General features: G+C 57.9%; 1 protein-coding gene across 1 annotated transcript; it reads right to left on the reverse strand.

The window, feature by feature from the left end:
* Positions 1-1,100: 1,100 nt before the first annotated feature.
* On the reverse strand, positions 1,101-6,607 carry THY1 (Thy-1 cell surface antigen). The gene is made up of 4 exons (XM_039722180.1): positions 6,361-6,607; positions 4,066-4,147; positions 3,618-3,953; positions 1,101-3,068 (listed from the first exon to the last, which is right to left on the reverse strand). The coding sequence occupies exons 2-4, from the start codon at positions 4,100-4,102 to the stop codon at positions 2,956-2,958; spliced, it is 486 nt and encodes a 161-aa protein (XP_039578114.1). The 5' UTR covers positions 4,103-4,147; positions 6,361-6,607; the 3' UTR covers positions 1,101-2,955.
* Positions 6,608-13,505: the final 6,898 nt, after the last annotated feature.

Here is a 13,505-nt window from a genome sequence, read left to right on the forward strand (position 1 = left end):
GCCCACGGCAAGGGGGTGCCGAGAGGGGAGGCTGCGGGGCAGCGGGGGCTGTGCCAGTGGAGAAGGAGGACGGAGGGTAAGCGTGAGGAACGGAGAGATTTGGGGAGGGAGGCCGAGGTCCAGGAGGGAAAGGATAGAGGGAGGGTTAAGAGAGAGGGGAGGGGGGCACACAGCTTGGTGTGGGGGGAGGGAGGCACAAAAAAGGGGTGGTCGTGGCTGCCAGCAAGGTCTGGAGTAGAGCATCAGGGTGAGGGGAGGAGCTGGAATGGGTTTTGCCCACTGTGGGGTGAGCTGTAGGGAGAAGAGCCCCCTAAACCTTCAGCAAAGGTGGGCGTGGGGCAGCTGGCGTGGCATGGCCACCCCTCGGGGATCCATGGGGACACCGGAACGCCTGACCCGCCCAGCCTACGGCACCTGCGTGGCCGTGACTCAGCGAGCACCTGCCGGGGATAATGGGGAGGGATGTAATTAGGGTGGCATCTTCCTCCCTCCCTCCCGTCTGGCTCCAGCCTTAAACAGGGAGGGACGCGTCGGGGCGTCGCTCTGGGAGGTGGCGCAGGGTCACCAATGGTGTTAAGGGGTGGTGGCAGTCTCCTGCTGGTGGCTCCTGGTGCCAGGGTGGTGTCTTGACCCTGGGCAGGGCAGTGTATGTACACAGGAGCCCTTGGCAGCCCCCCAGGCAGCGTGTGGGAACGGGGGCTCCAGCAGGACCCTGGTGTGACGGGCACAGGAGCTTTGGGACACGTGCACACCCAGCCCCGCTCCCATGGCCACTTCCATCCCTGGCAATTCCCTCCCCAGAGGACGGATGGGCCAGCACCAGGCCTGGTCCCCTGCTTTGCCTCCCTGCCACCACTGTGGGCAGTAGGTGACCTCTGGGATGGAGCTGGGGGTTTAGAGACAAGGATGGGGACAAAGGGTCTGGGTCCGGGTGGGCAGGAGGGAGTTGTCCTGCCCAGGAAAGTCGAGTCTTGCCCCTCTGCCTGCTTCTCTCCCACAGACATTGGGGTTGCCTGGGGGGCTGTACCCCTCAGCAGGGTCCTGGTGCCCAGCCCCACACAGCCCTTGTCCCCACCGCCGCACACACGGGCGCCCGTGGCTCCAACACACAACCTAGGTAGGGTTTTATTGTGCAGACAGAGGAACACTCCTGGATGGTAAGGTGTTTTTTTTGTTGTTGTTGCTTTTCATAGGGTTCTTTTTTCCCATTTTTTTTCCCTTTTCCCTTAACAGAATTTCTTTGACGACAAGCTGTGGAAACAACTACAAATGTTCACAAAAAAATGAGACTCGAGCCGCGTCCGCGCTCTGCCGCTGGGCTCCGCGCGTGCCCCGGCGCTCGCCAGCACGCCCAGGGAGCTGGGCACAGCCAGGCCTCAGCTGGGCACGGCCTCAGCAGCACTAGACAGCAAGCAAGCAGGCAGGGATGGGCAGGGGACGGGCACGGGGGGAGGAAGCAGCTCTGGAGAGGAGCAAGGAGTGGGGAGCAGCTGCTGTGTATTGCTCTCAGCCGTGGTGGCACAGCCCGGGCTGCACGGGTCTCACAGCTGGGGTTCACCCCATGCACCTGGATGCTCCTGCCTGCCTCTTCCTTTCCCTGTGTCCTCCCCTGGGTGAGGCTCCTCGGGGTCCCATGGGCATCCAGGCAGCAGATCTGAGCTGTGCTGGCCATCCCTGTCCCTGCTCTCGCCAGCCCCTGGCACCATCCTGGCCTTACCGAGCTTGTGGGCTGCCCTTCCATCCTTTGCTGCTCTTCAAGGGAGACAGGGAAATGCTGAAAGGGAGGAGGGAGAAGGGAGGGGGCACACAGGGCTCCTCCCAGGAGCACGGTGGGATTTGAGGAAGACTGCTCTGCCTCTCCATGAGGAAGGACTGGGGTCCCCAGATGTTCCCTTAGGGAAGACAAGGTGCCCGTGCAGGGAAGTCCCTATGGAGACCCTGGGGTCACACTCCCAGAGGGGAACCCCCTCCCCACCAGCCAGCCTGGGTGCAGCTCTGAGTGCCTTGGGGAGGGCAGTGGGGCTGTGGCTAGCTCAGAGAGGCTCTGCTTGCCTCCACTGGTGCTGGCAGCAATTCTCTCGTCACAGCTAAGGGCTGGTCCCTGGGGAGAGCAAGTGATGTCTGGCTCGGGCAGCCCAAAGGTACCAGAAGGTGTCTGGAGGAGGCCTCACTTACAGCTCAGCTGTAAGAAACAGATTAGGAAAAACTTGTTGCCGAAGCACATTTGCATTGAGCCCATTCCCAGGGCCCCAAAGAAGCCCTAAGGAGGCAGGGGGGGGTTCATGGTGTCTCCTAGACCTGCTCCACTCTCTCCTCCCAGCCTGCCAGGCCCAGCAGCATCCCATGGCTCCCCTGCTCACTGAGACAGGAGTAATTTTGTGCCCTCTCCCAGCCGTGACAGCTCAGGGTGAGAGGAGCAGGGTGAGGAATAAGTCACCTGGCAGGGTGGGTGGGGACACCAAGAGCCCTGTCACCTCCTGGGGCCACGGGCACAGCACCCACCACGAGCACAGCACCCACCATGGGCACCCTCTGCATGCTCTCGCATCACCCCTCTCTCTTACCTGCCAATCCAGCTGTCTTTCCCCAGTTGAGAACAGGCAAACCCCAAGAGTTAAAGGGATGGGACAAGCGAGGCTGAGGCCTCCAGTGCTCCCAGCACAAGCAAACCAGCCAGCCTACGGAGCGGGGAGGCGCGATGGGAGAAGCAACGCTGCCTAGCAGAGCCACCATGCTTCGGAGCGGGGCGTGTGGGCGTGGGATGGTGGGCCTCGGCACAGGATGGTGGGTAGCGTTAATATACGGCTAAATAGAGATAACACAGAGAGGTTTCACGGCTTCCAGACGCTTCAGCTTCTCTTTCCAGGGGCTGCGAGGAAGGCGGGGTGGCTGGGTGCTCGGTGTGTGCGTGCGTGTGTGTGTGTGCGAGCGCTGTGAGTGTGTGTGTTGCGCCTTTCAGAGGGACACGAAGTCCACGGCTTGCAGGAGAGGCAGGGAAAGGAGCAGCAGCAGGAGCCACGAGGTGTTCTGGATCAAGAGGCTGAAGCCGGCGCATTTCTCCAGTTTGTCTGTGAGAAGGAATGGGGAGGGAAAGAAGAGAGGCAATGAAATCCCTCGGGAACGGGGCTCAGGCTGGGAGTTCTAATGGTACTGGAACACAGCTTCTTGCCTTGGCTCTGTCACAGAACTGCAGCACACCCCATCCTGGCCTGTTTCCCTCCTAACACGTAGCAATAAAGATTTTTTGAGACCCTGAGAAGCATAACCCTGCCTGTGCCTGACTGAGGTGACAAGTGGATGGGCACCAGGTGAGACAAAGGTCTCTGCATCTGGAGGAGTGCTCCTGTGGGATGCAGGTGTGGAGGATCCCCACTGTCTTCTCTATGGGAGGATATCTAGGCAATGTGCCCGAGGTGGGACCCAAGAGAGACAGGAAAAGCACTGTGAAATGGGGTAGACTGAGTCCATCTGTGGGATGAAACCCACCTGAAGGGCATGTAAGGGTTAGGACATAATTTAGGGACCTCAGGGAGGATCTGGGGACAGGGAGTTGTGGTGTTCTCTGCTGGTCGGAGCAGGTGGGAAGGACTGAGGCCAGGTGCCACTGCCTGTCTCACCTTTGATGACAGTGATGTTCTTTATCTGGTTGCCAGTGTAGTCATTGGTGGCCTTCAGCTCGCACATGTAGATGCCCTCATCGCTGGTGGTGAAGCTCTGCAGGTGGAGGCACACCAGGTTCTTGTGCATGGTGACGTTGGCTCGGCTCCGGTAGATGTTCTCGGAGACGCTGATGGTGCTGTGGATGACGTGCTTCCTGTTGTCCTTGGTGATGCTGAACTCGTAGGTCAGGGGGTTGTCGGTTTTGTTCTCATAGCGACAGTCCACGCGCAGGTTCTGGCCCAGCAGGCAGGCACTCAGGTCCTTGATCATCTGGCAGTTGGCGGCCTGGAGGACTGGGGAGAGGCAGAAGGGGCTTGGACAGGGAACAGAGAGCTCTGGGGGTGCCCACACAGCCTCCAGGCTGGTGTGGGCAGAGCAGGGAGCAGGGAGCAGGGAGGGATGTACCTGTCAGGATGACAGCGATGCCCACGGTGGGGTTCATCTTGCTGCAGAGGTGCCAGGTGGGGGCTGTCTCTGAGAGGGGAACCTGGGCAGGGGGAGAGAGAGGCAGTTAGCCAGGCCACTGCCCCATGGGTGTGGGCACTCGGTGGTGCAGGCTGCCCTTCTTGCACAGACGATGCTCTGGTGCCTGCTCCTCCTCACCAGTGTCTGGTTCACTGCACAGAGCCCGGCTGGCACTGCACCCAGCTGGGGAATCAGGCACTGTGTGTCTGCCCAGCATCATCTTTGCACACGCCCAGGCAATGCCCCATCCACACTTTGTTTTCCCTGTCCAGATCCCCCCAGCAGACATTAAATGAGCGTGGCCAGACCTGCAGCAAGGCCTGCATGTCCAGTCTCCTCCCCCTTTTGCCCCATGGCCAGCCAAGGTTTGGATAGGTGAAACCAGGCTGCACCCCAGTGCCTGCACACCTTGACCAGAGGTCTGTGGCTCACGGCGAGGGGGCTGCCAGCTGAGGGACCCTCTTTGGGGGCGGTGGGTGCCCGCCCTGCCAGCTCTCGAGCAGCTCCAGCGGGTGAGCTCAGCAAGGATGAGTCATTGCGATGCAGCGAGGGAAAGGGGCCAAGAGCAGTGAGGAAGAGGGACACAGCAGCTGGACAGTGAGCCAAGACCACTGAAAGATGGCACAAAGCCTCCAGCAGCTGAGATCAGCCTGCCTGGCCATGGGGTGGAAGGGGTTTGGGTGGCAGCATCCACTGTCCAAGTCCGTGCCCAGTGCCTGTCTCTCTCCAGGCTGTGTGTGTGGATAAGGGGCCCGTGATGTGCCATCCAAACACCAGGGCTGCTGATTCCAGTCAGCCCAACGCAGCCACAAGGAATCAATTAAAGGTTTGCAGCCTGGCCAAGCAGCCGCGTGGGGAATCCAGCCGCAGACATGCGGAATGGAGGGACAGTGTGGGGGAGCAGCGAGGCGGCCGGGCTGAAGGACACACCAAGCATCCTGCAGTCAGCCCTCCGGGCTGGCCATGTGGGGCCAGGTCCAAGAGGGGGAGCTGATAAACCAACCCTTCGTCACTCCAAGCTGGCAGAAGGGACAACAGCCCCACAGTTTGCTCCCTCTGAGCCTAGCAAAGCATCCAGGGAAGAGCTAGGAATTGCCTGTACCACAGCCAGCTACATTTTTCTATTTCACAATTTTTCGGTTTTTCATATAACGTTCTGAGAGGAAATACCAAACCCATTTGCTCACCCTGAAGCTCTGAAAAGTCTCTTTATCCAGAACCTTAACCCCTGGCCAGGAGGAAAAATTATCTTCTCTTTGGTCTTGACAACCAAGAGGTTGCCAATGGGGTAAATGCTTGAACCTCTGGATTCCTAGAAATTGTCCCTCCGTCCCTTGCTTTGTCATTTCCCAGCACCAATCTGCTCGCTTTTGAATGTCCTGGGACACTATCTAGGTCATAGCCTGGCTTTCCTCCAGAAAATCCAAGCTCCCAGAGAGGGGGTTTTCCTCCCATCTATGTGCCCAAACACTCAGATTTTCTAGGCTTTGGGTTGATAGCCTTTGGACCCCTCCTCTCCTGCCAGCAGTGCTGGGAGCAGAGCAAGCCAGGTAACTCTCACTCCTGCATGATCCCAGGGGTTTGGCGTAGGGACAGGGCTCAGGGGAACGGTGGCATTCGAGGGGCTCCAGCTCTTAGAGGGCAAAGTTCCTGGCGTGGTCCCCACCTGCTCGGGGTCACACCATGGCGGTACCTACCCCCTGTGCCCACCAGCGTGACAGGCTCAGGGTGACAAACGAGCTGCGGGGATGGGGATGGGGACGGGGGCGTGCAGAGCCAGGCTGGTGGGCTGACGGAACGCAGAGCCGCAGGGTCCTGGCTGTGCTGCCAGCAAAGGGGGTGCACGGGGACGCGGTGCGCAGGGAAGAGCAATCGGGCGACCCTCGAGAGGGGCAGGAGCGCTCGGGGCGGGCGAGCTCCCCCCCTGCAGCAGCGCAGAGCGGGAGCGCGGCTGCGGTGCGGGCGTGCGCGCGGGCGCGCCCACCGGGAATGCCGCAGTCCCGAGCCGAGGGTGGGGGGCACCGGCAGCGGGGCGAGAAGCTGAGCCCATCCCCTCCTCCAGCGCGCTCCGTCCGGCCGAGCATCCCCCGGGCGAGGGGCGAGATGCCCCCGGTGCCACCGCCGCGCCCGGCCACTGCGGACCCTGCCCCGCCCGCAGCCCCGCGTTGTGCCCCGAGCCCAGCGGCTGCTCCCGGCCCGCAGCGTGCGGGGCGCTGCGGGGCGGTCGGTGCTTACCTGCGGGCGCTGTCCGGTGCTGCCCGCTGCCTGCGGGGCTGCCGGCGCTGTCCGGGGCTGCCCGGCGGGCTGTGGGCGCGGCGCTCCCGCAGTCTGGGCAGGGCTGGGCGGGCGGACCCAGCGAATGGGGACCGGGAGGCGTCACTGAGGCTCGGCCCCCGGCCCTGCGGTGGGGGGCGGTGCGGGGGGGCCCTGCCTCTGCGGGACTCGGACGCCCCCGCCCCGGACAAGGGGCGCGCACTGATGCGGAAGGTGCCGTTCGCCCCCGTTATGTTCCCCAGGAAGGGCGACACATCCCTATCGCCATGGGAACATCATTTTGCGGAAGAGCTGCCAACCCTCATATTCCCCGGCAGCGTGGGAGGTGTTTTGCTGGGAAAGGAGGATGGTTGGGAAGGGGAAAAGGAGCTTGGTGTGGGCTTTGCTGGGGAGGGGGCAGGTATCATCCTCTGCCACCAAATGAGTTCAGCTCAGGTGCTCCAAGAGGCCATTCTGCACCAGGTCACCACAGGTCTCCTCCATGTGGGAAGTAATTGTGATTCAATGATTCACGATGCTGAATCAAAGAATCACACAATCATTTAATTTGGGAAGGATCTTTAACACCATCAAGTCCAACTGCTAACCCAACACTGCCAAATCTACAGCTAAGCCATGGCCCCAAGTGTCACATCTACAGGCTCTGTCTGTGATGGCATTGGACACAGACCTTCAGTTTTCAGCCCAGGTCTGGTGACAATGAGGACACAGCAAGGTTTTCCTCCCCACAGGCTCCCATCAGCATGTTTGGAAAGGGGATAAGCAGAGCTGTGTCTGCCCAGGCAAAATGGCTTTGGATCCAGAAAGCAGCCTGGGGCAAGACCTCTTCCATGGTCTTTGTCAAGGTCACGACAGCAAGGAAGGCAGCAGCAGGGAGCTGTTTTCCCTGGGAGTTTGGGTCCAGAGGTATCCCAGGAAGGCACAGAAACACACAGGATGGCCTGCCCTGCCCTCACCTCCTCCCACAGCTCTGGCTGGGCCCTGCTAAAAGGGCTGACACCGGGAAAGCTGATATAAAAGTCATGTTCTTCTCCAGCAGAACCTGATCCCAGGTGACACTCGAGTGCTGAGGTTTTGCAAGCTGGCTGTGCAGGGGGTTTTGCTAATTCTACAGAAGCTTGGCTGTGGCTGCTTGCTCGCTACATGGGCTGCAGGTGTGCTGGCCCAAACAGGGACAGCCCCCCAAGCTGGCCAGGGGGCCTGTGGTGCCCTGGGAGTGTTCAGCAGGGTCCCAGTGTGCTGCCAGGAGCAGGGCAAAGAGCTGACCCTTGTGGCAGTGGGGTGTTGAAGGCACTGTGGCAGCATGACACACCACACTGCTGGCTGAGTCTGGCAGGGCTGGCTATGGATGGGAGGAGAGGCATGGCAAAACAACAGGGAAAGATACCGAGACTGGGAGCAGATGGATGCAAGGCAAAGAGACAGACACGAGGCATGCTGCAATGTTGTCGGGGGGAAAATATTGCAAGCACAAGGTCTGCATCCAAACACAGCTGTGATGTGGGGCAGCACATTTAACCACACACACACACACACACACACACACACACACACACACACACGCGCGGGTCCTTTTCACATTTAGCCTCACATCTCCACAAGCTGTCTCCTCTGCATCCCCACCCTCAGCTGCAGCTATTGCACAGTGAACCAGGGAATTCAAGCTCCAATTACTGGCTTCTAGAGGCATGCAGTGGCCCAAGTCCCACTGCGAGAGATCTGGGCTTCCTTTCAGTCTCTGGCTGTAGAGGCAGGCGTGAGTGTGCAGTATGTGGGCAGTGCTGGCAGCCACTGTCCTGCCTAGGTGTTTGCAGGAGGCTCCTTGCAGAGGTTTTCCCTTGCTGCAGATTGCAGCCTGGCTGCTATCCCTAAACCAGAGAAAAGCATCCAAGTCACACCTAATGCAGAGGCCTCCGGATAGCAGCCAGAGGAAAGGGGTGGGGAGGAGAAAACCTAATGGAAAGGGGGGCAGGCAGTGGCAGGTGTCAGTCAGGGAGACAGACAGCAAGAGGGACAAGGAGGCAGCCAAACAGGCACAGCGCAGCAGAGCAGTGCAGACACCAGCAGAAGTGAGTGGATGCGGCAGGACAGACAGACCAGCAGGCAGAAGCAGGGCACAGACAGCTCCCTGGGAGCTCAGAGCAGCCAAACTGCCCCTGGACCCTCTCTGGAGAGAAAGCCAGGGCGTGTGGGTGTAGCTGTACTGCAGGAGGCAGGCTGGGAGCAGAGGCTCTGAGGGGCATCATGACTCGGGTGTCTGGTGATGCTGCAGCAATTAAAACCTGGCCTTGCCCAAGGACATCCTGCTGCAGGAGACACCCTTCTAGGAGAAAGGTGGATGCACATCCTTCCCAAGAGGAACATCTCTGCCCTGCCCTCAGCCTATCCCAAACACAGGAATTGGAGAGTCTCTCCCTTTTCCTCCTGCTCATGAATCACAGCACAGCAGCACGCCCTGGGTCCTGCTCAAAACAATGCCCACACAGCAACCATTTGCTCCCACGCTGCCAGTTGCTGGGGAGAGGTGGTGTAAGGACATGGACAACAGGACCTGGGGGCAGCCATGCTGTGGAGAGACCCCTGACACCCTCCCCAAGGCCATTAGAGCTGAGGAGTTGCAACATCAGTGGTAGAGCTGCAGAGATCACAGCCCAAGGAGTGACTGATGCTCATCCACCTCACAGCTCAGCTCCTGCCCCAGAGACAGGAGGGCTGCAAAGGGTTTGCTCCTCACTGCACTAAGCCAAACCCAGGCCCTTCCCACCCCATCTTTGAGGGACAAGGAAGGGAGGCTGCAGAAGAGCTGTGCCCTTGATTGGAGGGACAGAATGGCCCTCGGGAGCCCAGTGAGGCCCCACAGATGCTAAATGTAGCACGGCCCAGATATTAAGCCCCTGGGCTTTGTGGCAGTGCTGCACAGAGCAGGGGTGGAGGAGACTGTGCTCCCCTGCTTCCTGCAGGTAGCACAGAGCCAGGGAAAACAGGGGCAGGCAGGACTCCTGCTGCAGCACTGCTTGGGGTCGCATCAGCCTGGCAAAGGAGATGGCTGGCACACAGCCCCAGCCTTGGTAGCCTGTACCTGCTTTGTGCCTGTGTCCTGCATAAAGAGAACCCCAGAGAATGAAGATCTCTAACAGTGATCAGGGCTAAGCAGTGCCTGCGAGCAGTCAGCTCCAGCCCTGCACTGACACACTTGCCAGCAGGAACATCCCTCCCTTCCCCCTGTTTGCTGCACACTCTATCCTGGAGCTGCCTTGTAACTGCTGGCTCTGTGCTCACTACCAGTCACACGAGTGCCCCAAAGTGGGAATGTTGTCAAGGGGCTTCTCTGGGAGGCTGCCAGCACTGAGATTCACTACAGTGTGGGATCCTCCCCAGTAAATCCTGCTTCACCTGCACTGCTGCCTTCCCAGCCTACTGGGATCCACCAGACAAGACCAGCAGTGGAGCTGTCCTGCCAAAGCAGAGCAGAGCCATTGTCCCTGCAGCCTGATATCCATCTGAAGGAGGGGTTGACTATCTCTGTCCGCCTCCAGCCCAAGGCCACTAAAAATCTCTTTGCAAGTCTTAGGAATCCTTGTGGGAGCCAGCCAGGACATGAGGAGTGAGCTCAGCCTGGAAGAGGAGGTTGACTGAGGTAGAGAGCTCTTAGTTTGCTCCATCTGCTCTCCAGACTGAGTGGGAAGGGTGCTTGGCTGCCTGCTCCAGCCTCCTCCTCACCGCCTCCCATCACATCCTGTTAGTTCTCGGCAGGGGCTGGGTTTTTTGAGAGAGCTGCTTTCTGCACTGTGCCCTGCAAAGCTGATCTCTGCTGAGCTGCGAGTGAGACTCATCCCTGCGGGCAGGAGAGGCTTCTCTTCCAGCTGAGCCAGGCAGGTCTGGCAGGTAACTCCTGGCTCAGTTTGCAGACCTTTACCTGCAGGGTCAGTAGCCACAGGGCCTGTATTTCAAGCTCTCTGCAAGGTGCCACATCCCACGGGCTCTTTGGAGGAGAGTGAACATCAGAGATAGAATTGGGAAAAGGTGCCACTTCAGGTGGTGAAACTCCCCTCTGCCACCTGCTGAACACCTGTGACACCACCACCCTCACTCCCTTTAAAATGGGGAGTACCTGTGGGGCTGATACAGGATGTGCAGTACTGGAAGCTCCGAGAGGGAATTGATTCCCAGATAAAACTTAAGCCCCTTTGTTTTACAGAAACTTACACATGTTGGAAAGGAGATGCTGCTGGGGGCCTCCAGGAGGTGCTGGACAGAAAGAGAGGTGTAGAGCACAGCACCATTTCTGTTTCCCATCCTCAGCCATGCTTTCCCCTCCGTCTCAGGAGAGATGACTAATGCAAGTTACAGAAAGTGGAAATAGCTTCCTTGATTATTCTCTTCCTATCTGCTGGGCCTTAAGGAATAGAAAGTATTTATTAACATTCCTTATTTATGAAGGAACCATTAGGCCAGGGTGGTTAACTCTCACCACACAGGTGCCTAGGGATAGCACCAACGAAGAACCACAGGAAGCAGCAGCCTGCAGGGTGTCCCAGTGCTCTGAGCCAGCTAGGAAGCCCCAAACACTGGGAAGAGGCAGGTTAAATCCAGCCCACAGTTAAATACAGTCTACAACTTCCTCCTGAGGGGCAGCACCAATCTCTGCTCTTTGACGACCAGGGACAGGAGGTGCAGGAATGGCTGGAGCTGTGTCAGGGGAGATTCAATCTCTGCTCTTTGATGACCAGGGACAGGAGGTGCAGGAATGGCTGGAGCTGTGTCAGGGGAGATTTAGGTTGGATATTAGGAAAAGAGGATGGAGAGGCACTGCCCAGGCTCCCCAGGGAATGGTCAGGGCCCCAAGGCTGCCAGAGCTCCAGGAGTGTTTGGACACTCCTCTCAGGGATGCGCAGGGTGGGGCTGTTGGAGCTGTGCTGTGGGAACTCAATGACCCAACTCAGGATGTTCCACGATTCCATAAATCAAGGCAGTTTTGCCCCTTTCTAGCACGGCACAGGGCTCAGTCCTACCCTGAGGCTGTCAGGACCCGGGCAGTGCTGGCAGGGCAGTGGCTGTGGCTGCACACACAGAGCTTCCCTTGAGCAGCCACCAGCTGCTCCTGCCCTGGGGTTTGTGTCACCAGCTCCAGCGCTCCCGCCTCTCCCCATTGTTAGCAGGGACAATGGCACATGTGCAGGGCCGGGGAGAAAGGGCTTCCCCTGCTCTGAGGAGCCCTCCTGCCCCAGCCAAGCCGAGTGCCTGCAAGAGGAGGAAGAGGAGGAAGAGGAGGAGGCAGCCCTGCCTCCCCACACCGGGCTGTGGCTCCTCCAGGCACTCGGCCAGCCCTGCTCTGTCCCTTCTTGGTGTCACAGCCCCAACACCAGCAGCCCTGCAGCCACACCAACCTCTTCTGCTGCACATGGATTCCTCCCAGCCCATAATGGCAAATTGTTCCGAGCAGGGGGGATTTTCAAGTGCTTCCCAGGCAGCTCAACACCCGTTTGTCATCGACTCCTGCTTAGGCTGGAGAACCCACAAGTGTCTGGGCTCTCACAGCAGAGCTGGGAGCCCCAGTCCCCCATCCCTTCAGGGACAGCAAGTGGGTCACTTATCCCTGGGGAGCAGTTTTGCCACAGAAAAAAACACCCTTAAGAAAACACCCTTCCTTTTTTTTTTAGTCCAGGCCAACCCCTCTGCTTTGAAATGTTAGTGTAGGAGAGATTGTGGATATAGACAGCACTGTCATAAAGAGGCACTGAGCTTTAGAAAGGAGAATCCTAATGTTAGAAAAAAGATAGAAATGAAAGGGGAAAAAATTCAGGATTGTAGCAGTGAGAATTTACCCAGGCACACAAGGAATTGTGCTGGTGAGCGCTCATCTCTCTCAGCTATTACTTATCCATTATCATTAATTATTTATTATCTATTGTTATTACCAATTACTTACATTTTTATTAGTTATTATTATCTACAGTACCTAAAACTCAGCAAGTGGAGGCTCTGCCATGTGGAGAATTCTTTATGTTTGGCCAAGAAGCACAACAAACATGAGTAAAACCAAGTTTTGCTGAGTTTGCTCTCCTATTGCTGAGGAATTCACAGCTGGGAACACCAGGAATAAACAAGAAAAGGCAACACATGCTTAATAAATCTCCCTTAAATGTTGAAATCTTCATCGCAAAGAGCAAACACCTCCTGTCTGTATTTTATAGCAGAAATGTCTCCCTGTGGCTGAGGGAGCTCGAGCATGTTCCAAAGCAGAAGCTACACAGCATCTGCTGTAACATTTATGCCTAAGGGGTTTGAGATCCTGCCAGTCAGCACTTGATTACAACTCACTCTCATATTCTTTTCAGATAATTCACAGAAATCTGCCCATAAGATGTCAGCTGTAGCAGGGTGATGGACACCAAAGCATGGCAACAAATATGCATCAAGGAACACCAAGGATGGATAAACACCTCATGACATTACAATCTGCAGCTGCAGGGGAAAACGTTAAAGAAATGCAGGACAAGTGCAAAAGCATGAGAGAAGAAGGTGTATGAAAAATTGTAAACCAGAGGCAGAAAAAGCATTTTATTGAGGGAAAAGAAGATGGAGGAAGAGAAAAAAAAAAAAAAAAAGTCACAGCTGCTGCTCCTGGGGAGAGAAAAAAAAGAAGGATTTCGTGAATGCTGAGATAAAGAGACTTTCTCCAGTAACGGTAAAACTGCTGTAAAAAAAAACAGCCTTTCTAAAGATGGGCTTTTCTCCAGCCGCTCGGAGCGCCTTTGGCCCGCACACCCCGCACGGACCGCGACGCTGAGGGCTCTGAGGGCTCTGAGGGCTCTGAGGGCGCTGAGGGGAGCGGCGGGAGGCGCCCCCTGGCGGCGCGGGAACAGTGGCGCGCCCGTCTCCCTCAGGGCACCGCCATGGCCTCTCGGTGACGGTCCCAGCGCACCAGCGGCGCTCCAGGCTCCTGCCTCTCCCTTAGCGACATTCGGGACAACCGCTTTCACCCTCCGTGTCTCTCAGCAAAAGCTTTCAGCGAAACTCGGGGCACCTGCCTGTCCCTCAGCGACACTCACGACATCCACTCTCCCCTTTCATGTCCTTCAGTGAAACCCCTCAGCGAAACTCAG

The sequence above is a fragment of the Passer montanus genome, unplaced genomic scaffold (genome assembly GCF_014805655.1).
Source record: "Passer montanus isolate IOZ18808 unplaced genomic scaffold, ASM1480565v1 scaffold47, whole genome shotgun sequence".
In the NCBI taxonomy this organism is placed as follows: domain Eukaryota; kingdom Metazoa; phylum Chordata; class Aves; order Passeriformes; family Passeridae; genus Passer; species Passer montanus.

Excerpts from the sequence above, each read along its gene's own strand:
- THY1 (XM_039722180.1), bottom strand. The coding sequence starts at position 4,102 with ATGAACCCCACCGTGGGCATCGCTGTCATCCTGACAG. Across the intron at positions 3,954-4,065 it reads CATCGCTGTCATCCTGACAG|TCCTCCAGGCCGCCAACTGC; the intron begins GTACATCCCTCC and ends GCCTCTCCCCAG. Across the intron at positions 3,069-3,617 it reads GAACATCACTGTCATCAAAG|ACAAACTGGAGAAATGCGCC; the intron begins GTGAGACAGGCA and ends TCCTTCTCACAG.